Source organism: Phaseolus vulgaris, chromosome 8 (genome assembly GCF_051622355.1).
Source record: "Phaseolus vulgaris cultivar YP4 chromosome 8, ASM5162235v1, whole genome shotgun sequence".
NCBI classification, from domain to species: Eukaryota; Viridiplantae; Streptophyta; class Magnoliopsida; order Fabales; family Fabaceae; genus Phaseolus; species Phaseolus vulgaris.
In genome coordinates this window covers 4,079,483-4,101,734 of record NC_143505.1, presented here as the reverse complement: position 1 = coordinate 4,101,734, position 22,252 = coordinate 4,079,483, and the positions used below count along the sequence as shown (strand labels likewise).

At 31.5% G+C, this 22,252-nt stretch overlaps 3 protein-coding genes across 4 annotated transcripts; 1 reads left to right on the top strand and 2 right to left on the bottom strand.

Annotated features, from left to right (window-relative positions):
* Positions 1-4,687: 4,687 nt before the first annotated feature.
* Positions 4,688-6,399, bottom strand: LOC137826020 (uncharacterized). The gene is made up of 3 exons (XM_068631860.2): positions 5,803-6,399; positions 5,567-5,695; positions 4,688-5,012 (listed from the first exon to the last, which is right to left on the bottom strand). Exons 1-3 carry the CDS (start codon positions 6,364-6,366, stop codon positions 4,869-4,871), a joined length of 837 nt encoding a protein of 278 aa, XP_068487961.2. The 5' UTR covers positions 6,367-6,399; the 3' UTR covers positions 4,688-4,868.
* A 1,780-nt stretch (positions 6,400-8,179) lies between these two features.
* CAT9 (cationic amino acid transporter 9) lies at positions 8,180-13,920 on the top strand. Of its 2 annotated transcripts, XM_068629050.2 has the most exons (9): positions 8,273-8,651; positions 9,994-10,400; positions 10,503-10,679; positions 11,584-11,808; positions 11,888-12,064; positions 12,383-12,610; positions 13,079-13,132; positions 13,258-13,347; positions 13,468-13,920. In XM_068629050.2, exons 1-9 carry the CDS (start codon positions 8,411-8,413, stop codon positions 13,609-13,611), a joined length of 1,743 nt encoding a protein of 580 aa, XP_068485151.1. In that variant the 5' UTR covers positions 8,273-8,410; the 3' UTR covers positions 13,612-13,920. The 2 variants fall into 2 exon arrangements, with proteins under 2 accessions (XP_068485152.1, XP_068485151.1); XM_068629051.1 differs by lacking the exon at positions 13,079-13,132 and having other exon boundaries at positions 8,180-8,651.
* A 2,753-nt stretch (positions 13,921-16,673) lies between these two features.
* Positions 16,674-19,814, bottom strand: LOC137826114 (cotton fiber protein). The gene has a single exon (XM_068631973.2). The coding sequence runs from the start codon at positions 19,800-19,802 to the stop codon at positions 16,899-16,901; it is 2,904 nt and encodes a 967-aa protein (XP_068488074.1). The 5' UTR covers positions 19,803-19,814; the 3' UTR covers positions 16,674-16,898.
* Between the last annotated feature and the right edge of the window lie 2,438 nt (positions 19,815-22,252).

Here is a 22,252-nt window from a genome sequence, read left to right as displayed (position 1 = left end):
AAGTGTTACGCTATCAAAATTAATTTCTTAAATTACAATAAGAGTTTTTTTAAATTAATTTTCGGGATTCAAATTTAAAGATGAGTTTATAGATATTAAATCAATTTGATATTGAAAAAAAAAATTATAAATGTAGCAGCGCCACAGAGATTCAGTTTGGCACGCGCTAGGGCTGCTGTTTTGAAACATTAAACTGAATCAAACTTATACTTAACTGAATGACATTAAAAAATGTATTTATTTAAAATTTAAATTAAGTCTGAATAAAAGTGGACGAATTAAACTTAATTTATGATATGATGCCTAGTTCATATAATTCATATAACTCGATATTAATTAGAATAGTTCATTTGTATTAATTAGTTCAAACTGTGATGCAATTTAATTCAATCAATGTAAATAATTATATAATTACCTCAGTGTAGTCTATTGAATTTTGAAAAGGAAAAATTTAATTAAGTCATCTTCCATATAAAGCAAACAAAGAATGTTGATATTAATATAATTGTTGTTTTAGTGATAATTTGTTTTCTATTATTATGCATCAAACCGAGTTTTCATAACAAAATTCATGTCATTATATTAAAATGTAAATTTTAAGTCTAATTGACTTTTACAAAATCGATAATTTATAAAATATAGTTGGTTCTATTTATATATTATTATAAAATGTGTTTTATTTTTAATGGATAATTTAGAGTTTAATTTTTTACATTTTTTTACTGTAAAAGTGTTCATAAATTGTCTGTATTCAAAGTTAAAAAAAAGTTAAAATTTTATCTGAGCTAATGCTACTTTGATCTTAATTATAGAATATGATACCACTTGTAAATATATTATTGTTCATTTTAAAAGCTTTTTATTTTAGTGTGAACTATATTAGGACTATAATTAGTTTGGTTTGGGTTGACTTTTAGTTTAGTTAAATTTTAACTCAATTCAATTAAATTTAATTATATTTAGTTGAGTTGCGGTTTGTATTTTTTTAGTACCCCTACTCAATCATATTTGGACTATATTAATGTTTGAGTAAATAAAAAAATTTGTTACCTCTTTCTCATGTTAAAAAAATTAGTTATTAATTCTTATAAGTTAGTGACAATACTTATAAATTATATATAAAGCAATAATTTTCAAAATATTATAAAGTTAACAAAGTACTAAAAATTTAAAACAATGATCATAAAATATAACTCATACATGTTTTACAATTTAATGAATGGGATCCCAGTGAAGAAACACGGTCTCCTACTAAAACATTTATATCTTCTCATAGTAAAACGTGTGATATAAAATATTTATTAAAAATATTTTATAATCAAAACATAATTTATTTTATAGTATAATAGTTTTACCGTTAGAATTTTTACTATATATTTATTATGTAATTAGGTTGATTCATGGGCTTAATACTCAGATTCATTATTTAACCTAATTTTTTATTGAAATCATTCACTTAACCGTACAAATGTAATTAAATGGAATCACGTATACCTACATTGTTGAGTATATCTAAGAGATATATATTCATTATCCTTCAAAGTTGATGAATTTATGAATTATTAACAATACACTATATTAATATTTCAGGATAAGATTGAGGTTTTTATGGCTATTTTGATAATTAAAAATTTAATTTATCTAGTGGGAAATTCGTTTAAAGCTTTAAAGAAGAAAGATATGTTGAATTTCAACGCAATTAATGTTTTTGGTATTAATACTCGTAGTGGTAAAGTTTTTCGTTTTCTTTCTTTTAGATGAGAGTTTCCTTCACCAAACTGTGTTAAAATTAACATTAATACTTGTGAAGGTATTTTTTGTGAGAGTAGGAGAAAGTTTATTAGTGTTTTATCTTCGTTTCTTGAAGTTCAGACTGTTATGGTTGTTGAGTTTTATGGAGTTATACATGATATGGAGGAAGCTCAAAAGATGAGGCTTACTAATATCTAGCTTGAATGTGATTTTGTCTTGGTTTGTGTTGCGTTTACTACTAGAACTAATGTTCCGTGAATGCTTCATAATCGATGGAATACTTGTCTTAATTACTGTAGGAAAATCAAGTTTAGGGTTACTCATATTTTTCATGAAGGGAATGTGTGTGTTGATAAGTTAACTAACTTAGGATTTATTCATAGAGAATCATTTCATTGGTATAATAGGCTTCCATATAGTCTGTTCTTAAAATTATTTATGAATAGGTATAGTCTACCTATGTATTATTTTTGTTAACATATGGATTTGGTCTAATCCTCCATACATTTGTATTTTCTTTCTTTTTTCTTTTTTATAATAATAATATTTTTTTTCATGTGATGACAGATGATTGTTATTACTCGAGGTGTCAGCGTAGTTGAGATGTCAAGTTGCATAGTGATGTCTAACATGAAAACTTTTATATAAAAATAATAATAATAATGTAACTCATCCTCACTTGTTAGAAAAGTTACTACTTAGACTTACAAATTATATCATCACATAATTTTGTACACAATGTATCACTTGTTAGAAGAGTTGTTACTTAAACTTACAAATTATGTCATCACATAATTTTTGTACACAATGTAATTCACGTCATGAAAAAACTAATATAATTTTTTTTCAAAGTTATTATATTCTACTAAAATATTATCAACACATCTAAGTATTAAACAAAAATTGAGCTATTAAATTTTAAGGTAACAATGATTTTCAGGAGCTTATTGGACTATACAACAAAGTCTCCTTACTTAAATGTTTATGTTATGTTTGAAACAACACGAAAAGAATGAGAGTTGATTTAGTGATGAAAGAACTCACTCAAGTATTTTACACCTGATGGTGGTATGATTGTCATGTGATATTCATGAGTGCTTTGATAATAAATAAAAAAGTACACGCATACACATGTATAATGATGACAAAGATGAGATACATGTTATATATGTATAATTATTGTATATTACATGTGGATAATTATATTATATTATGATTTATTATAAGTGAAGTATCATGACCAAATGGTTGTGTAAGGAATACTTGAAATATACATATATTCATTTTCAAAAAATTCATCAGTCCATCAGGGTTTCATTTAGATGATTTGTTTTGGAAATATCAGCTCTATTGAAGCATTGAAAAATGCTTCATCTTAAGCTTTCCGTATGCTTTATAAAAGGACTTTGTAGGTAGTATTTGGACACCAGAATGAAAAAGGCTATGGTACATACAATCACACAGGGACTCCATGTAGAAACCAAGCCATTTTTGTTTGCCATAGCATTATGAAGGAGTTTTTCCTTCATATAAAAAGTTGAAGTTTCTTCTAGACTCTAATGCTTCCATACCCTTTATAAGTAAACGATGATCTATGAGAAAGTAAGAGAAAAAAAGAAATGGGAATGTAGTATACCCAAACACTGAAATCAATCAAGCATCAGTTCACCACAGGAGCAAGAAAACACATGCAACCATTATGGATGAAAATACTGAAAAAGAAGAGTATAATATACTATCAGATCTGTAATTTGCATAACTAGTTTGTGTCTTGATATTGTAAGCTGTTCTTAGTCTCAATTGATAAATAAATTTGCCCCTTATTAATCATCTCAAAGTCTATCAGTAGACTACTAGAAGCAAGTTCCCTTTTCCCTGCCTATAAAATTATATTCACAAAATGTATGCCTGTGGACTTTGGTTGTTTGGCTTTACTTACATGAAACTATCATTTTTAACAGTGTTGTTTATTGGAACATACTTTTACCACACACCATTATTTGAAATTCTATACTCGAGCTCTTGTGATCTTTAGCTTGAGTTATGAGTGGCTTCTTATTGCAAGACTTTTTAACTATTTGTAGTTTCTTAGCTAGTAAAAAAATAATCAATTCTATCAATCAATGTTTTCATGCTGCCAAAAAGTTACATGCCATACGAGAGTCGACTACTCATGCAATCTCACACAAGGTTGAAAAACAATCTTTGGTTTGACATGACATCAATCATCTTCTGTAGGTAGTAAAGTGAAGTCCTTGTAGTCACTAAAATTGAATTACAACATCGCTAGACTCTAATTGCAGTGCTTTTTATTAGCTAAATAAACAGATATCAGATAGGTAGTGTTTTTCAGTCACTGACTGGACCACTACTACCATAACAAACCACATTTGTTCTTAACACAAAACACACTTCACTTCAAAAGTACTGTAGGAAAATGTGTTGTCTTTAGAAGCTGGAACAAACAAGTGCTAGTTTGTGTGGCCCCTAATTATAATTGTAGAAGACATTAGTACCAAGTGACAATGACATGCCACATTAAAACTGAACTACAGTGAGAAATCCAGAAAGAGCATTTCTTTTAATTACAAAAGGTTTACCCGCTAAAGCAGTTTTCTTCTAATCAGGAAATGAAAATATTATATAAGAAAAGGATGTGGTATATATAAGACATACCTCAAGCAAATTCAGCCACATTCCAAACAGAAACAAATCACTAACTGCTGCACACTACCTCAGAATCTCAAACAATTGCAGCAAAGCACCTAAGTAGCAGCTAAACATATATATTAGAAAAAAGATTCGGGAACAGATCCCCCAAATCCATTCCTTTGATTCTCTCTAAATCCATGCCTCCAAGAACAATTGCAAAAACAAATGTCTTCTCAATGCTTAACTCTACAAAGGCAACTCTTGGAAACCCCATCAATAAATAATTTCAAGCAAAGAGGAACTGTTGATAAGGTTTATCAAAGGCCACTGAAGAAAATTGTTACACAGGAATAACATACTTTTTCACAAGTCATTTATCTTTTATTATCTTTTGTACAGAGTTACATACTAGTAGATAAATGGAAGTGATCCCAACTAAAAGGGTCACAGACACTACTTTTCTCTTACACCAACTTGTAGTAACAATTATTTTCTGAGAAGAGAACTTCGTAGCCTTTCCCACAAGGACATCTAAATCTCAGACTTACGCATTGTTCAGCCCACTCAACACTAACCACTTCTTCAGAATTTCCTCCTCCCAGATCATCCTGAAAAAACACATGGATTAAACATAAAACATCAAATTATTCTAAGAAATATTCAAACTATATATCCAAAAAATAATAACAATGATGACTTTAAAATTACATATTATTGTGCTTAACTTCTACTCTTTTTCAATATAAAGATTTTTAAGGTGTCAACTATGAAAAAATAATCTCAAGTGTGATTTTTAAAACAGTAATATGTAACATATTATCATAAACACGTAATTACTTTTTCTTCCGATCTTATTTACAATCTATATTTTTTCGTATCACTTTTTATATTTTTTTAACATATCTCATTTATCACTTTTCTTCCTTACATTTTCTTTATTTTCTATCGTTTTCTTTCCTAAACCTCATTCACCACATGATGGAATGTATGCATAATTTCTCCTCACTAATAGGATAACAATGTAAGATACTTTACAACATGTTCTAATTAAATTCAAATTCTATATTACATATTTCAGTAGAATTACAGAACCAAACACATTAAAGGTAACACAAGCTAATCAAACCCAAGATCAAGAAGACAAAGTCATAGATACACATACCTCAGGCAGCACTTTGTCCTCTTCAGCAGCTATACAGTTTTCTTCTTTTTCATCTTCTTCCTCATCCTTCATAACTTCATCCCACCGTTGCCTCATCTCTTTCAATCGCTCCTTCATCCTTCTCAGTTTCTGCAATCACATGCATAAAACAAACAAAGCAAAACAAACCCGTTATTCCAAACCCAAAAAAGATAAAAAACCTTTTATTACACTTTCAATTTCTCAACCCTCCGTACCACTGAATCAGGAGCGGTTTCCTCGGAGTTCAGATACGGCGAAGGCGCCGAGACATCTGAGACGCTCCTCCTGAGGCCCGGCGGCAGGGGCGGCAGCCCGGAGCCTCTTTCCGCAGGAGTGGGAGGCGCCGGAGCCGGAGGGCGGTAAGGGTCGGAGACGCAGCGACGGAGGACGGGGAAGGAGCGGCGCTTGTTGACGAGGGAGTTAAGGTTGAGGGGAATGGGGACGGCGGAGAAGCCGTAAAGGGAGAGGTCCTCCTGGTCGCAGAAGAGTTTCTTGGCAGAGGGCTCCCCGGAGAAAGAGGACGAGGGAGGCGATCGGCGCTTTATGGGGTTGTTGACGGCGGAGCATGGCGGCTGACGGTGGCAGCAAGTGTTGTTGAGGTGCATGATGGACAAGAGGTCGGTGGGCTCCACCACTGCCGTGTGATCACCGTGATCGCGCATTGTTTGCGACGGTGCAATGCTGGGGCATTTGTATTTATGAGGTGTTTGTGTTGGCGTTGGTTGTAGAGAAATTGCAGTGATGGGTTCGTTCTGAGTATGAACGTTTATTTCACCCATTTTCTTCAACTCTTTCTTTCTTTCTTTCTTTGCTTTTGCTTTGCTTTGAGAAAAAAATGGAAGTCGCCACAAGGAAGAAAGAAGAAGCGGTTTCAGTTATACACGTGTGTAAATGATTTTGAATTTTTAACGGCTATTGGCGGGGTTCTGTTTAACTTTTTAGAATAATAAACACACTTTATTAATGTTACAAAATTTCTAAATAAAGATAAATAGTCTGAGTTATTAAATACTGTTATTTAAAATTTATAAATAAAAACTATTTTAGAAAAATAATGCTTCATCATTTTTATTATTATAAAATTGTTCAGTATTTTATAATGGAAAGTTAGTTGATAAAAAATATTATGATTTTTTTTATAATTATTGATTGTTGTAATTTAAACTTTATTTCATATCCATAAATAAATTGCAGTAATGTTATAAATAAAAACTAAAAACTAAAATATGATATTTTTATAAATATAAATATATTGTTAATATGATATAGTTAAACTGTAAAACAATTTTTAATTATTATTTTTATGTATGTTTATTTGTTATTTTTTAAATTAAAATATACAATATTATATTTTAATATAATAAATACGATTATTATTTTTTCAATCAAACCATCTTTGAAAAAAAAAATTTAATAAAATTCATTTTTCATTAATTTTTATTTATTTTTGTACATATCAATCTTCAATCTTCAAAAAGGAGATAATAGAGTATTTGTAAAAAGGAGATAATGGAGTATTTGTTAGTAAAAAATTGAGTAGAAGTTAAATTACCTATTAAATACTAAAAAATATAATTAGAGTATAATAATTAATTAAACAAAAGTTTCAACAATAGGTTATTTTCTACATGGAAACTTAGACTTTGAAACAAACAAGTTCATTATTCCCTTTCCAAAACATGTATTTGTTTATTATTAATCAATGAATAAATTACATTGTTATTGTTAGTGTTTAAGATTCAACTTTATTCAATTTTAGTTTAAGATTTTTTTTAATCCGTAAAATAGTATTTGAGATAGTAATTTATTTTTATAAAAAAATTAAAATATTTTATAATAAAATATATTATTTAGATATAAAAGTTTACATCAAATTATATTATTTTCACTTAATGTTACTTGAGTTTGCTTTTCAACTAAAGTTGATTAAAACATAGTGAGGAGTGTTTACATTTATATTGACAAAGTTATTAATTTTTGTATTGATGCAAATAACACTATTTTTCAGACAATGTTTTTTTTCTTCTTTTTGTAACATTGTTGAGATTATTTAGCCAATGATGCAGATGAAAACTATTTCTCAATATTTATTAAAGTTTTATAGACCAATATTGGTGAAACTAATTTGTAGTGGATATCAACCACATCTTTTATAATTGAAGTTTATATCAGTAATTCTTTATTTATGTGTAGGGATTTTGTATTTGATAGTTTTTTTTATCTGGATTACTTTATTAAAAATTTAAATAAAATATTTAAAAATTAAACACTTTGAAATAAAAGTAATTTAAATCTAATATAATATACTTAGATTTCCTAAAAGTTGAAAAAATTATCTTTACAAAGACAATACTAAATTTGACCAGAGAAGCAAACAACTGACAATGGCTTTAAATTTATATTTATTGAATAATTTTTTAAAATATTATATCACTATCTTAAAATATTATTATCTTATAATAATGGAGAGAGTAATTTATAGAAACTATAATTTAAATGTAAAATGATGTACTGTAACTGGACTGAAATGAGGCCATATTCAAATTGACCCATGTGTTATATAAAATTTGTAGATCATATACCAAAAAACTTAATTATTAAATAAGAAGAAATATCCACGTTTCTCTTTCTTTTATATTTATATTTATTCTTAACAATAAAATAATAATATTATTTTGTTGTCATAATTTTGTTTCTCTTATTTGAATGTACTTCTGTATGCAAATTTTCAATTCAATTTGTCTCTCTTTCTCTATCCCCCAATCCAAAATCTCTGTGACACTCTGTTTTTTTCGTTTCTTCTAGTTTGACCTTGTTTTCGCCATGAGAATTGGGTCTCCTCATTCTTCTTCTTCGTCTTCCTCCAGTTGGTCGCAATTCTGGTCGTCGGCGCTTCGATCGAAGCGCCTCGTCACGGCGGGGGAAAAGGCCTCCCGCGACAGCTCCGAATTCGGCCTCTCCCGCCGCCTCGGCGTCATCGACCTCGTACTCCTCGGAATCGGCGCATCCATCGGTGCAGGCATCTTCGTCGTCACCGGTACCGTCGCCCGCGACGCCGGACCCGGTACACCTCTACATTTTTAGCTTCTAAAGCGTTCTTGAAGTTTATTTAGTTAATTAAAGTGTATTTTCATTTTCCGAGGAGATTAATTAATGTCTCGAGTTACTTTAGTTGAGTGAATTATTAATTAAGGGCATAAAGGAGGTTATCAAATTAATAGTAGTTATTTTAGTCACTGAAATACTGAAAAAAATTACTAACAGTATTACTCTTAAGTTGCTCTAGTAAGTAATGATTTTGTGAATTTTAGGACCGAAAACACTTTTTAAAGCTTTTTATTGCAAGATCTTATTTGAACTACTTTTTTTGAAGCTCCCTCCATATTAGGATATTAGATTTCTTAAAATTCCACTTAATTTTTTACTCTAATTTAGATCTCACCTTACGATCTTAAGCAACTTTCTCTAAGTCTTGCCATAAATTTTTTCAGTAAGAAAGGATTTAAAATATGAACTTTTTTTTATCATTGGAGATATCGAGAATTCTTATAGGAGAACTCATTCTCCATAGTGGAGATGTCTATTCCTCTAGTGCAGATCTTGTAAATAATAGATCTCATGTTTAAGAATTTTTTTAAAGATCAACCACTAAAGGTTTCCTTACTACTTGTTGCGTTTTCTTTTTATTTAATTTTGGACAAAACTTAGGTATAATTCTCCAATTAAAATTCAAGTTTCACCTAGCTAGTGCTTTGTGTAGGAAAAATAACATAAATTACCGAAATAAATCTCCAAAAGCAAGCATCAATGCAGTAATTGTATCTACATTTTAAAGTTTTGTTCTTTTATTTGCTAGTTTGTTGTTAGACTCGGAGGTGCTAGTACCTGGGTAATGGGAGTTGGAGAGTGTTGAACATGATGTAGCGAGCACCTTATATGACATGGACATGAATGCAGTACTACACTCACACAAGGATTCCACAAATTTTAAATATTACAAGATATGGCCCATCATATAAACTTAATATCAGATTAAGAAGAGACACAGATTTTTATTGAAATGGAATAGAGATATCACTGTTTCAAAAGTTTGAATTAGTGATTGCTGGCATGTAAAATACTGTTAATTTAATTAGAAAGTGCTGGTATAATCTGATACTTTAAAGGATTCTTACACTATTGTTCAATCATAATAGCATGCATTGTAAGATTGTTGATTTTTGCAATAATTAGTTTAAAAGTCGTTTATGGGGATTTCTATTTGACTGGTAGTGTGATAGTCCTTACAAATATATGAAAATTGAACTCAAATACTATCTGCTGTGATGCTTAATATGCTCGGGTTATTTTCCAGTTACTATTATTCCAAACTTAGTGGTTTATTGAGGTTTGTTTCTATGATGCAGGAGTAACGATAAGTTTTATACTTGCGGGAGCATCTTGTGTTATAAATGCACTCTGTTATGCTGAACTAGCTTCTCGATTTCCCGCTGTTGTTGGAGGAGCTTATCTATATACATACACAGCTTTTAATGAACTTACGGCTTTTCTTGTTTTTAGTCAATTGATGCTTGACTATCACATTGGAGCAGCTAGTATAGCAAGAAGCCTAGCAAATTATCTGATAAATATTCTAGAACTCTTCCCTGTTTTCAAGGATAACATTCCAAAATGGATTGGTCATGGGGAAAGCATTGGAGATGTGTTATCCATCAATATCTTGGCTCCTACTCTGCTAATGCTTATCACTTTTGTTCTATGTCAAGGTGTCCGCGAATCGTCAGTTGTGAACTGTATCATGACAGTGACCAAGGTTCCTTTCCATCTCAAGTTTTCAAAATACAGTATTATTATGTACGTGTTTATTATGGTTTATCTGATACAGAATCACAGGTTGTTTTACTGTTTGTTGCAGATAATCATTGTTATAATTGTCATTTTTGCTGGAGTATTTGAGGTTGATGTTTCCAACTGGTCTCCCTTTGCTCCAAATGGTTTAAAAGCTATATTTACAGGAGCTACAGTAGTCTTCTTTGCATACGTTGGTTTTGATGCAGTTGCCAATTCTGCTGAAGAATCTAAGAGGCCTCAGGTGTGTAAATTGATATTGCTCCCATGGTTTATGAATTTTCCAGATGCTGTATCTCTTATCTGATGTATCTGTTGATAATGATAGTTTTATTGGAAGTAAAATAGAGACTATTTTGAATTTATGTATTGTTCAATGCCATAGTTTGTTTGATAATGAGTACAGTAAATTCCTTGGATACGAGGTCTAGGATTCCTCCAAAATGAAAACAAATAACATGATAATTCTCTTATCTCCTTTATGCATTACTATTCATGGTTTATATATTAGATGAATTACTACATTAGTGACAAAATATAACAATAGAATGTCTAAATGGAAGATAAACAGAATGCAAAATAGATTTCCTCCTAACCTGCCTTCCTTCTGTTGGTCTCATATGAATAATGAATTCATCTCCCCATAGGTCATGTTTCCCTTTGTATCACTCACGTGGGAACTTGCCATTAATTATGTAGGAAGAAAATAGTGACTATTTAAATTTAGTTGTAGTTAGTATCATGTCTTGTATAAACATTTATAGGAGAAGAAAATAAGAAGGTACAATGAATTAGTTAATATTAGTTTATGCACATCACTTTTGGAGACGTTAGTCGATAAAACTTCTATAATAGTTGAAATATGTAAGTTTATTTTAACTTATTGAAAAAGTTTAATTCATTCTGCATTTTTTCTTACAACTATTTGCGAAGAAGTTTATCTAATCAGAGGTGTAGTTTTTAATTAACTTCAGGTTATTTATCTTGTAAATCTGTTTAGCCGAGTAATAGATTATCTCACAATAATATGTTTACTCAGGCTAATTTATATTCACACTTTCACTTATTAGTTTTTCTCCTCTTTCTATTCTGAGGAATTAGCTCACCATGATTTTTTGTATTTATCTTTTCTGTTTATGACATTTCAGCGGGATTTGCCAATTGGCATAATAGGAAGCCTCTTAGTATGTATTGCATTGTACATTGGAGTATGCTTGGTGATTACTGGAATGGTTCCGTACAATCTTCTAGGAGAAGATGCTCCTTTGGCTGACGCTTTTACATCTAAGGGATTAAAATTTATTTCTGTTCTGATTAGTGTTGGTGCTGTTGCCGGACTTACAACAACACTCCTTGTTGGTCTCTATGTTCAGGTAAATCCCTTCTGAATTATGGCATGATTGTTGTGCCTGACACGTGCTAATGTACATAATGGGGTTTTGTGATGAGCAGTCTCGGCTATATCTTGGGCTTGGCAGAGATGGCTTACTACCCTCAATATTTGCAAAGGTTCACTCAACACGCCACACCCCTATTCATTCTCAGATCTGGGTTGGCTTGGTTGCCAGTGTTTTGGCTGGGCTGTTAAATGTGCATGTGCTCTCTCACATTCTTTCCGTCGGTACACTGGTAAGAGTTGACTTCGAATCTGTTGGTAGTGGACTGGCCAACAAAATATCTAGCTTATTTTGTATTAACATATAGTATGTACGTGTTCTTTGATTGGCATGAAGTATGTGTGGACTTAGGAAAGGTGGGACATTTCTTGTTCTGTGGGTGTTGGATACATTAATCTAATCTTACCATGTTTTAGTATGTGTTCAGATAGTGTGCATAATATTTTCCATTCAGGAAATAATATGGCATGATGTGCCCTGACAAAATGTATTATTTATGGTTGATTGGTGGTTGAAAATGTCCCTTACATGATATATTAACTTATTTCAGACTGGATATTCAGTTGTCTCGGCATGTGTTGTTGTACTTCGCTGGAAGGATAAGACAAGTAGTCAAGTGTCATCTTCTGCTGAGCGGGAAGGTGTAATTTGCCTCATTGCCGTTGCTCTTTGTGGATTTGCTACTGGGGTCTTCTACCGATATGATGCTTCATTTATTTTTCTGATTCTCACTATAGTCATCGCAGCTGGTGCTTCTGTTGCTCTTGTTTTTCGCCAGGTGAGGGTTATTTTATATTTTATTAAAGCCTTGTTTAGATAAATTTCTCCAATAATATTAAGAGAAAAAAATTAGGTTAAATGATTTAAGTTTTGTATAAAGTCAAAATCAACTTTTGAAGAAGATAAAACGAGGAAGCTTTTTTAATTAGTTTATGTTAGCCAATTTTAACTTACGGGTTCACTTTATTTTCTTTTCATACAAGTATTTGTTGAGAAATTTATCTAAATAGTGCTTAGATGCATGTTGCCTTGGGCTCGGTCGAAATGCTTTGGTTGCATAATTCGTTTATTGAAGGTTGTTGCATATGAATGAACATGTAAAACATTCGATTTGGTTATTGGACAAGGTATAAATAGTAATCAAAGTCACTGAGTTTTTAATTGAGTCTCGTCAATAAAGGAGATGGAGAGAATAATCTGAAATTGTTTGTTGCCTTCTTTTCCTGGATCATACCACAAAATGAAGAACACATTGATGGTTGTATGTGCCAAATACACCAAACGGAAAGGCAATTTGAAGGTTAACAACTCTGCTTCCCGGACTTCATCACAGATCATGTTGAAATTTGTGAAATTGACGAGCTTGCTGCATTTTGATGTTAATTTCTTTCACTAATTCCATTTTTCTGTCATTTTGCTTTATAGGTTTACGCAGATACACCAGGGTTTTCCTGCCCAGGGGTTCCCATTCTGCCAAATATTTGCATCTTTTTCAACATGTTCTTATTTGCCCAAGTACGCCCATTATCTCTCCTTTTTTTAAAATATGGCCAAACTATTACATTCTTTAAAAAGTTTTTTAGCTGATTATTTGTACATTAAAACTGACACATAACGATGAACTTCTTTTGGCAGTTACATCAAGAAGCGTGGATGAGATTTGTGATTCTTTCTATCGTCATGATTGGTGTTTATGCAATATATGGCCAGCATCATGCGAATCCCAGTGCAGAAGACAATATCTATATTGAGGCGCCTCAGGAAGAAGAAGCTCGATGAGTTATCCGTTCAATATTATACAATGTCATTAAAATGTATGTTGTAGTAAATCAACTATTGTACCTTGTGTTAGGAATGTCCATTTTGTACAAGTAGCTAATATCTGCTCATACTTACTACTAGATTGTATATGATATGGTCAGGTACCATGTATGATGATGTATCTTTTTTGTACGACTTCATAGAAAAAAAAAACCATCTTGTGCTAATTTTAAGTTGATACTTTCGACGGGGAAGGTGTTTCCCTCTAAGCCCTTCAAAACTCATTCTGTATTCTTAAATGAATCTTACATGTGCATTTTTTTTTTCTTTTCCGGTGCCGTTCTTTCAAGTTTACACATTAAAAATATCGAATTCTTGGAACATTCATAAAATCGGCTTATAAGTTTATAAGGCGAGGTTTACACTTATATATATACTATGAAATGTTATAATTTCTAGTCAATGTGCAATTTGTTACACACATCTCTCACACCAAGGTTGTCAACTTGTGCGTGAAATTATATATTATTAGTGGTTCGATAACAATCTAATAGCGGATGACCTAATAAGCTCAACTAAACAATCGTTAGGATATGATCGAAATGACTTTGAAACAATATTAACAAGTAACTTTAAGCCTAACTCAACCCCATAAAATCAAATTATAAGGTAAGATTTGCACTCATATATATACTATGAAATGTCTCAATCTCTAGTAATTTCTAGTTGATGTGGGATCTTGAACATATACCATAGAGCAAGTAGAGAGTATTATGAAATATTTTGATAAACATAAATGTATTCTACAACATTGATATTCATTTTGAAGCATTTTATATATATAAACACTGCTCTTTCGAAACACTTGTTCCTTAACTACAGTGTCATTTTTAGAATGTGAGTCAAAACACATAATAAAGAGTATTTTAAGAGTTACACCTAAATTTTTTGTAAGAAAAGGGATAGTTTGAGTTACGGGTGGTGGAAGAAAGGTTTACTTTTAATATGTTCAGACCTACCATCTTTCCGGCCACCTCGTTAAAAAAATGGTAATAATTGAATTTAATATTAAATTTGTTTGTGTTCTAGGCTATTTTTTGAGTTGGCAGTTGAAGGTGAGTTTCCTTTACAGCATGCAATCATCAAAGTAGGCTGTCTTTTTTATAGATTTTTTTTTCTATACACAATTAAAAATCAAATCTTAATTAACACATTTAAAGAATGTAGCTAACTTTTAATTGTTTTTAATCTGGTTAAGTGTTACATTTTAATTAATATGTTTCAGAATAAAAATTGCTAACATAGGCATGCTTTATTAAGATTGTATCTTGTATCTTTTGTTTGCTAGTTAACAAGAAAAGAAAAACCAGCATATAATATTGTGCCAATATGTAATTCCTTGATTTCCGCATGCACCTACTGAGTAAAATAACTAAAATATCTTTAAAAACGACACCCATACTCCACTATTCACATGTGAATGCATCTTCATTTTTGTCTATGCATTTAAAGCGCTGTCATTTTGTCACTAAGTTTTGTTGTTCTTGACCAGTGAATCACAGTCTTAGAGGTAACATTTTCCCTAAATCTTATGTTGCATTGTCACTTGAAAATGAATCAATAAACATTTTGAAAGCTAAATTTAGAAATCTTTTCTGGAAGATAAAGAAATATAGTAGTTTTGGATAAGGCTGTTAAAAAATCTATTAAGAATGAGTAATTCAGATGTTAATCTGGATTGTATGATTTTGTATGGTTTAGATGAAGCATGGGATTAGTCATGTAGAATAATACTACATGAATCCATATGATATAATATCATATGAATCAGTATGTAATAAGAGAATATGAATCCTTATTATAATAGGATATGAACCCATAATTTGTCTAACAGTGATTTTAATTTTCAGTTCTAATATTTTATCAAAAATGTATTTACATTAAACTTATTTTAAATTATAATTTATAATTAAAAGCTTACTACTAAAACTTGAAAAAAATGGGCATATAAATTAAACAAATTCCAACTGATACATCAAATTTAAAGGTATTTTAGTTCTATAATGTTAAACTTTAACGATTTATTTTATTAGGAGACTAACATGCATTATTCCCTTTTATAAATAACTATTGGCGAATCTTGGCTTTTACACCTAAGCAACAACACAATATGCTAATCTTCTAAATGCCTATTTGGTATAAATGGAAAAGAGGGGGTCTTCTACCTTTGCCTCATCTTGCTCTTTATTCCATGATGACAGATAAACCTTATTAAAGTCACACATGGTTATTTGTCTAATCCATCAGTTTAAAACAAACTAAAAAAAAGCAAAACTGCTTGTAAATACTAATGGATTCCAAAGGTTAACTCTTAAATAGATGCTGCTGACACTTTGTATTTTATATAAGACATGCACATAATCGTTTTCATCTCCATCTTCCTTCTACAGTGAAAATACAAATCTATATCCATGTTAAGTAAATATTCTAAAGGGTAAAAATGTGTTTTAGGCCCCTCAATTTGTTGTTAAAATAAATGGTGAATTTAATCCCTCACCCTATTATTTTAAGGTCCATAAAGAGGGATGAAAATCATCCATTATAAGAAACACAACCAAAGTCATTCTTTAAAATATAGGATCCAAGATAAATTTTGACCAAAATTAAGGGCATTTTATGCTATTCTAAATTACAACATGATTTTTATTAGTCTTCAAGCAAAGAGACTAAGATATATCGAGATATGTCTCCTAAAGCTTAAGATGTTGAGTGAATGCTTAAGATTGACTGTAGCTCTAACACGGTCACTGACATAAGACCATCTCTATATTTGCAGATGATGTATAGAGAATGCACTAACCTATTATAGCACTTGATCATGGAAACTATGATATCAGCTCAAAGATCAATGCTCCTAAAAGCAGAAGCTTCTAGGCAAATCATTAGTTCAAGAGGGACAACTACAATATCAAAACAAGTTAGATGAAGCGATTGCTCCAAAGAAACAATGTATGCGCACACTACATGAGTAACTAACACAAAAAGTAAAATGGTGAAGTTTAACATGAGAAAGGCACAGTGGCACCAGAATCAATATGCATAGATATTTTGTTGTATGTGAAAATAAATAAGTGGAAGACCTGCTGACGCAAAATAACAGAATTTCAACTTCAGCAGTTATATGAAAACATAAGAAAATAAAATCTCCTAAAATGAAGGAAGCTGAATGATGCATAATACTATAAGATCTCTGATGAACTCATGTTCATCGGGTTAGAAACAATTGGATCACAATAGTTTACAAATCACCTAATCTTGTTTCCAATGATCTTTTGCTCTTTTGCTCTATCAATAGATCCCATTTTCTGAAGCCTGATTTGAGCTTTGAACTTAGCTATAAATTCACTGGCTTTCTTATCTACTTCAGAATCCAGATCTGAATCATTGACAAACTCAGGTACCCCACTTTCATCTGAGCTCATCCAAGTATTCTCAAGCTCAATATCTGAGTCTTGCTTAGACAAATCCTTGGTTTGTTCTAGCTTGTCTCTCGTTCGATGATTGGAAAATTTAATCTCAGGCTTAGGACAATAGGAATCCAGAGTTTTCTTATTGACTCCTTTCAATGGAAGATCTGGTTCTCCACTTTTCATTTTATCCTTTTTCAATACTGACTCAACATTGTTAACATTCTTCTCAACCTTTTCATCAGTTTGCTTGCTAGATGTTTCTCCTATTCTCATTGTCCCTGAAATCAGTCCGCTGGTTCTTCTTGTTCTAACTGATTTTCCTCTTGATGGAGCTTTCGCTAGGCTTGCAGGTTTTTCTGAGTCCGATTGCAAAGGATGCATCCGCGACTCTTTATTGCTAGGGGGATCCTCACCTCCAATCTCATTTAAACCTCTCAAGTCATTCAAACTGCTCTTTATGTCATCCGGGAGTGAGGAACCATTAGTATACCCTTGTGCTTGAAATGCTTGCGATGAAGCTTCACCATTCCTTCTAGTCAGAGATGATGGTGAACTAGAAGAAGATCCACGTGAGCTCTTCTTTTCCCCTAAATCTTCCTTCACCAAGTTCATATTCTCTGATGAAACAGAATCCAGAGAAGAACATAAACTTGACTGTGATGAGAAAGATCCCATAGACTGCAAAGACCTTGAGCTGAGCAATTCAAGTTGAGCTTCATCAACGGACATTGGCCTTAAATGTGAAGGACCGGAATCAGCAACATATTTTCCTTTAGATTCCACCATGCCATTTCTAGAAAACATCTGGAAATTCTTCTTTCCCATGTCCACCTCTTGGAAATTCATATTTTCTGAAACAGGCACGTAGGAAGTTGGCTTTTGTTCCATATCTTCCTCTTGGAAATTCACATTTTCTGAAGCTTGCATATAGGACGTCTTCTTTTGTCCCATGTCTTCCTCCTCAAAATTCATATTTTCTGTAGTATGCATATGGGAAGTCTTCTGCCCCATATCTTCCTCCTGGAAGTCCATGTCTGATGAAATTGAATCCAAGGAAGAATAAATTCTTGTGTGGGAAGAGAAGGGTCTCACAGACTGCAAAGATTTTGAACCAAGTGAGTCAATTTGAGTTTCATCAACAGACATTGGCCTAAAATGTGAAGGAAAAGAAGCAGCACCATATTTTCCTTTAATTCCCATCCTTCTATTTCTTGATGAAGATCCTTGGAAAATCTTCTTTCGCAAATCTGTCTTCTGAAAACTTGTATTTTCAGAAGTAGGATCATAGGAAGCCTTCGTTGTACCCATATCTTCGTCTAGGAAATTCATAATTTCTGAAACAGACACAAAGGAAGTTTTCATTTGCCCTACATTTTCCTGTTGAAAATTCATCTTTTCTGAGGCAGACACATAGGAGGCTTCCAGTTGCCTCATTTCTTCCTCTTGAACGTTCACATTATTTGATGAAATTGAATCCAAGGAAGAATACATATTGCGGGAAGAGAATGATGGTGCTTCAAATTTAGTTTCATTGTGGGAAGAGAAAGATGGTGCTTCAAACTTAGTTTCATTGTGGGAAGAGAAAGATGGTGCTTCAAATTTAGTTTCATCAACCGAAAGAGGCCTAAAATGTGCAGGAAGGGTAACATTGCCATATATTTTTTCTCTATCCATCCTCCAATTCCTTGAACGCCATGGAATTGGGGAAGCTGATGCACCACCAGCAGCAGCAGCATCATTAAATTGTTTCTCCAAATTGGAAGGTCCCAGATCTCCAAATTCCTTATCTCCGCTCTTATCTGAGGCCCTGGAAGAACCCCTTGAACCTGAACTGGAGTCACTTTCATTGGCATATTTAGGACTATCTACATCTCTTGCAACCGATCTTAAACTGCGAATCGGTAGCCCTAGAGGTTTATAATCAACAACCTCACCACACTCACCAGTTTTGTAGTTTGGTTGGGCCACAACCACCACTGGCTCACTATGATAGTACTCAGAATTCCAAGCTTGAACTACATTGGTTCCATTCCCATCACATCCAACAGAAGAATAACCAAAACTATCTTCAGAAATTGGCAAATGGGTTTTGTACTGCTCATCAAAAACACCAACAGTACCACCCCCATTGGGGCATACAACCCCTGCCCCCCCATCAAAGTTCTGAGGATTCCAACAATGCATCATCATGTTCATCCTCTTCTCATCAACCCCACATGGATTTTCATTAGCATTTCCATTTTCATACCCATCATCAAAAATAGTGGAAACAGGAAACACTTTAGACACATAACTAGGTACAGTGGCATTATCGTCAGCACTAGAGTGAGTAGTTTCTATTTCTACGTGTGTGTCAAGTTCTGAATTTCTTCTACTAAACAAACCATAAGTGACAGCAATGCCAATGAAGAGAAGGTGGAGAAGCTCCCAGAACTTGTTGACTATGGTTTGGCTCACAAAGTCAGGGGCTTGAGAGGGAAAAAGTGGGAGAACAATGATAAACAGTGCCAAGAAGAGAGCTTTGATGATGAAACCTGAGCAGGACTTACCTTGGTTGGTGGGTTTTGGCTGGATCCGTGAAAGTGGGAAATGGGGTTTGGTGTAAGGGGTTGAATCCGCCATTGACGGGAGAGTAGAGTGAGTGCCCCCTTGCTCTGTGGTGTGAATGTGTTTGTGTGTTTGTTTGTTTGTGAGATGGGAATGAAGAAAGGAAGACTTTGAGAACAAGGAAAAGTGCATCTGGCACAAACATGGAAGATAAAAAAGATTAAGGTAATTGTAATTGCCCAACACAGTGGGGCACAATTCAAAAGGTGTCACTGTCAATCATGACCGTTTGCTTTTAATGACATTGCTACCCTTTTCGACCTTTGCCAATTATTTGCTTTAAAAACTGTTGGGCCATAACAAGCCCAACAGCCCAGCCCAAATACATCATGCTAAAATGTAGGCAATTACTTCCTGCAACCAAATTTTGAATCTACACCCAATCAATTTCGGAAATTTAAAAATTGTCCTTCATTCCACGAGTATTTAGTACATCAGAATTGTTACATGTTGACGTTTTACAACACTAAACCATGTAAAATTATATGAAAACTCCACAACTATTTTATTTTACGGTTGATGGAGACATGAATTGAAAGATGATATTTTCATCAATGTTTTAAATAAGTAAAACATTTTATAATTAATATCATAATGGTTGGCATAGTTTATTTTGTTTCGTAATCTCTTCCAATTTGATTAACTATCATATTTGTTAAGTGTAAGTCTTTTCTAGAACATTTTTACAAACTTATGAGATAAAAATATTATCATCTTGGCTAATTTTTTTTATCATGAAACTAAAGAATATTTGATGTCGCCATCTTAACTTTAACCTGAATTTCAGCAATAATTCCTAAATAATCCTAAATCGTTATATAAAAAGATAATAATTTTTTATTGTAACTTGGACAAAATACATGAATGTCAAATATTAACATAATATTACCTTAAATATTGGGTGAGTGAATTGTTCATGACATGTGACTTAAATTTTTCTGTGATGGTTGGACTAAAAATTTTTCATCTAATACACTCATCACATCTAAAACAATATGAAAGTGTTAACTAATAACTTATCCGATTTCATAGAAATAGAGAGACACTCTTCAATTACATTGTGTTCTATAATATGCAAAAATTAGTCACTAGTGTAACCATGAACCTAAAAGCATCATTGGCCAATGTGGTGACTCTTAATCAATGAAATGTTGATGCAATTAATAACGCAAATTTCTTCTTACTAATAAAATACAATATTAATTCATCTTTATAAAAAAAAGTTTCATATCAGACTCACTAGCATGATTTTTCATACAAGTTTCAAATCTTACTCCAAAATTATTAGTCTTTCACGTGACACATTTTACGTTAGACCCAAAGAAAAATAATAAAAAAATATGTAGTGATATTTTTGTAAATAATTGGAACTTGTTTACATTAGACTCTAAAGATTTCAACATAAAATTCAATATTTACATTAGTTTGACCTAAATATTAAGTTTTACATTGGAACCTAACAATCTAACATAAAGAAAAGGAGAAGAACAATGTCTTTGATTTGTAATGTTAAGGAAGTGGAATTGAATGGAGAAGACAATAAGAAGAAGAAGGAGTCTTTCCAGATATACAGTCTTCGTGTTTATGTCATGACAACTTGCTTCTTATGCTTTTTAAATTCTCCCAACTTTTGTTGCTGCTTTGTTTTTTAAATCTTCTTATTTTTATACTCAATCATCAACTAATTTTATATTTTATGCTTTCTTATGTTTTTAAATATTATTTTTAATGTAAGTAACTATTCATTAACTACTCTTAATTATATCTTAATTATATGTAGGGATACTGTTTAAATAAGACTAAAAATTTTAAATATGCAGGGGCAGTATTTTTTATATTAGTTTATTAAATTAAATAAAAAAAGTTAGTTATATATATTGGTATTAGTACTTTTTATAATTTATCTTATATATTATTAGTATTTTAATATTAAATTTAGTGTTGTTAAATTTATTTAATCAAAAGATGATTATAAAGTAAAAAAAAAAAACTTTTCAGTAGAAAAAAATGACTTAATCTATAAAAGAAAGAATCAAATTGATGAAAGCTGCCCTAAATCTATCTATATATATATGCAGATAAAATGTATGATAACGATATGCATTTGATATTTAAAAAATACAGATTAATTATCTTTGTTTATTAACAATTGTAAAAGTTGCAGATATATAATTCTAAATTGTTCCCTTCAAAAAAACTAAAAACTTTTTTTGTCTGTTTATTAAATAAATTTATCAAAAACACTAAAAATCATAATTATTGAAAATCTTATTAAAAAAATCTAATCAAATAAATAAACATGTAACAAACAATTTACGTTTTTTCCCAAATTCTTAATAAAGATATTTGAATTATACTTTTCTTTATTCTCTCACTATTCCATTAATTGCATTTTAAAATCAAATCAAATTTAAATAAATTCATATTAAAAGGATTACTAATGTGTATACCGTATTTTTTTTATTTCCGTTATGAGTGTAAATGCAAAGACAAATTATTTAAAATTTTATTAAAATTCACTAGCCACTGTACCATGTGTCATCTGGAATTAATATAGTTGTTGCTTCAAATATAGTATGTGT

Coding starts and splice junctions, on each gene's coding strand:
- LOC137826020 (XM_068631860.2), bottom strand. CDS start 6,366: ATGGGTGAAATAAACGTTCATACTCAGAACGAACCCATCACTGCAATT. Junction 5,696..5,802: donor AAACCGCTCCTGATTCAGTG/GTACGGAGGGTT, acceptor ATGTGATTGCAG/AAACTGAGAAGGATGAAGGA. Junction 5,013..5,566: donor AGGACAAAGTGCTGCCTGAG/GTATGTGTATCT, acceptor GTGTTTTTTCAG/GATGATCTGGGAGGAGGAAA.
- CAT9 (XM_068629050.2), top strand. CDS start 8,411: ATGAGAATTGGGTCTCCTCATTCTTCTTCTTCGTCTTCCTCCAGTTGG. Junction 11,809..11,887: donor TTGTTGGTCTCTATGTTCAG/GTAAATCCCTTC, acceptor TGTGATGAGCAG/TCTCGGCTATATCTTGGGCT. Junction 12,065..12,382: donor TTCTTTCCGTCGGTACACTG/GTAAGAGTTGAC, acceptor AACTTATTTCAG/ACTGGATATTCAGTTGTCTC.
- LOC137826114 (XM_068631973.2), bottom strand. CDS start 19,802: ATGCACTTTTCCTTGTTCTCAAAGTCTTCCTTTCTTCATTCCCATCTC.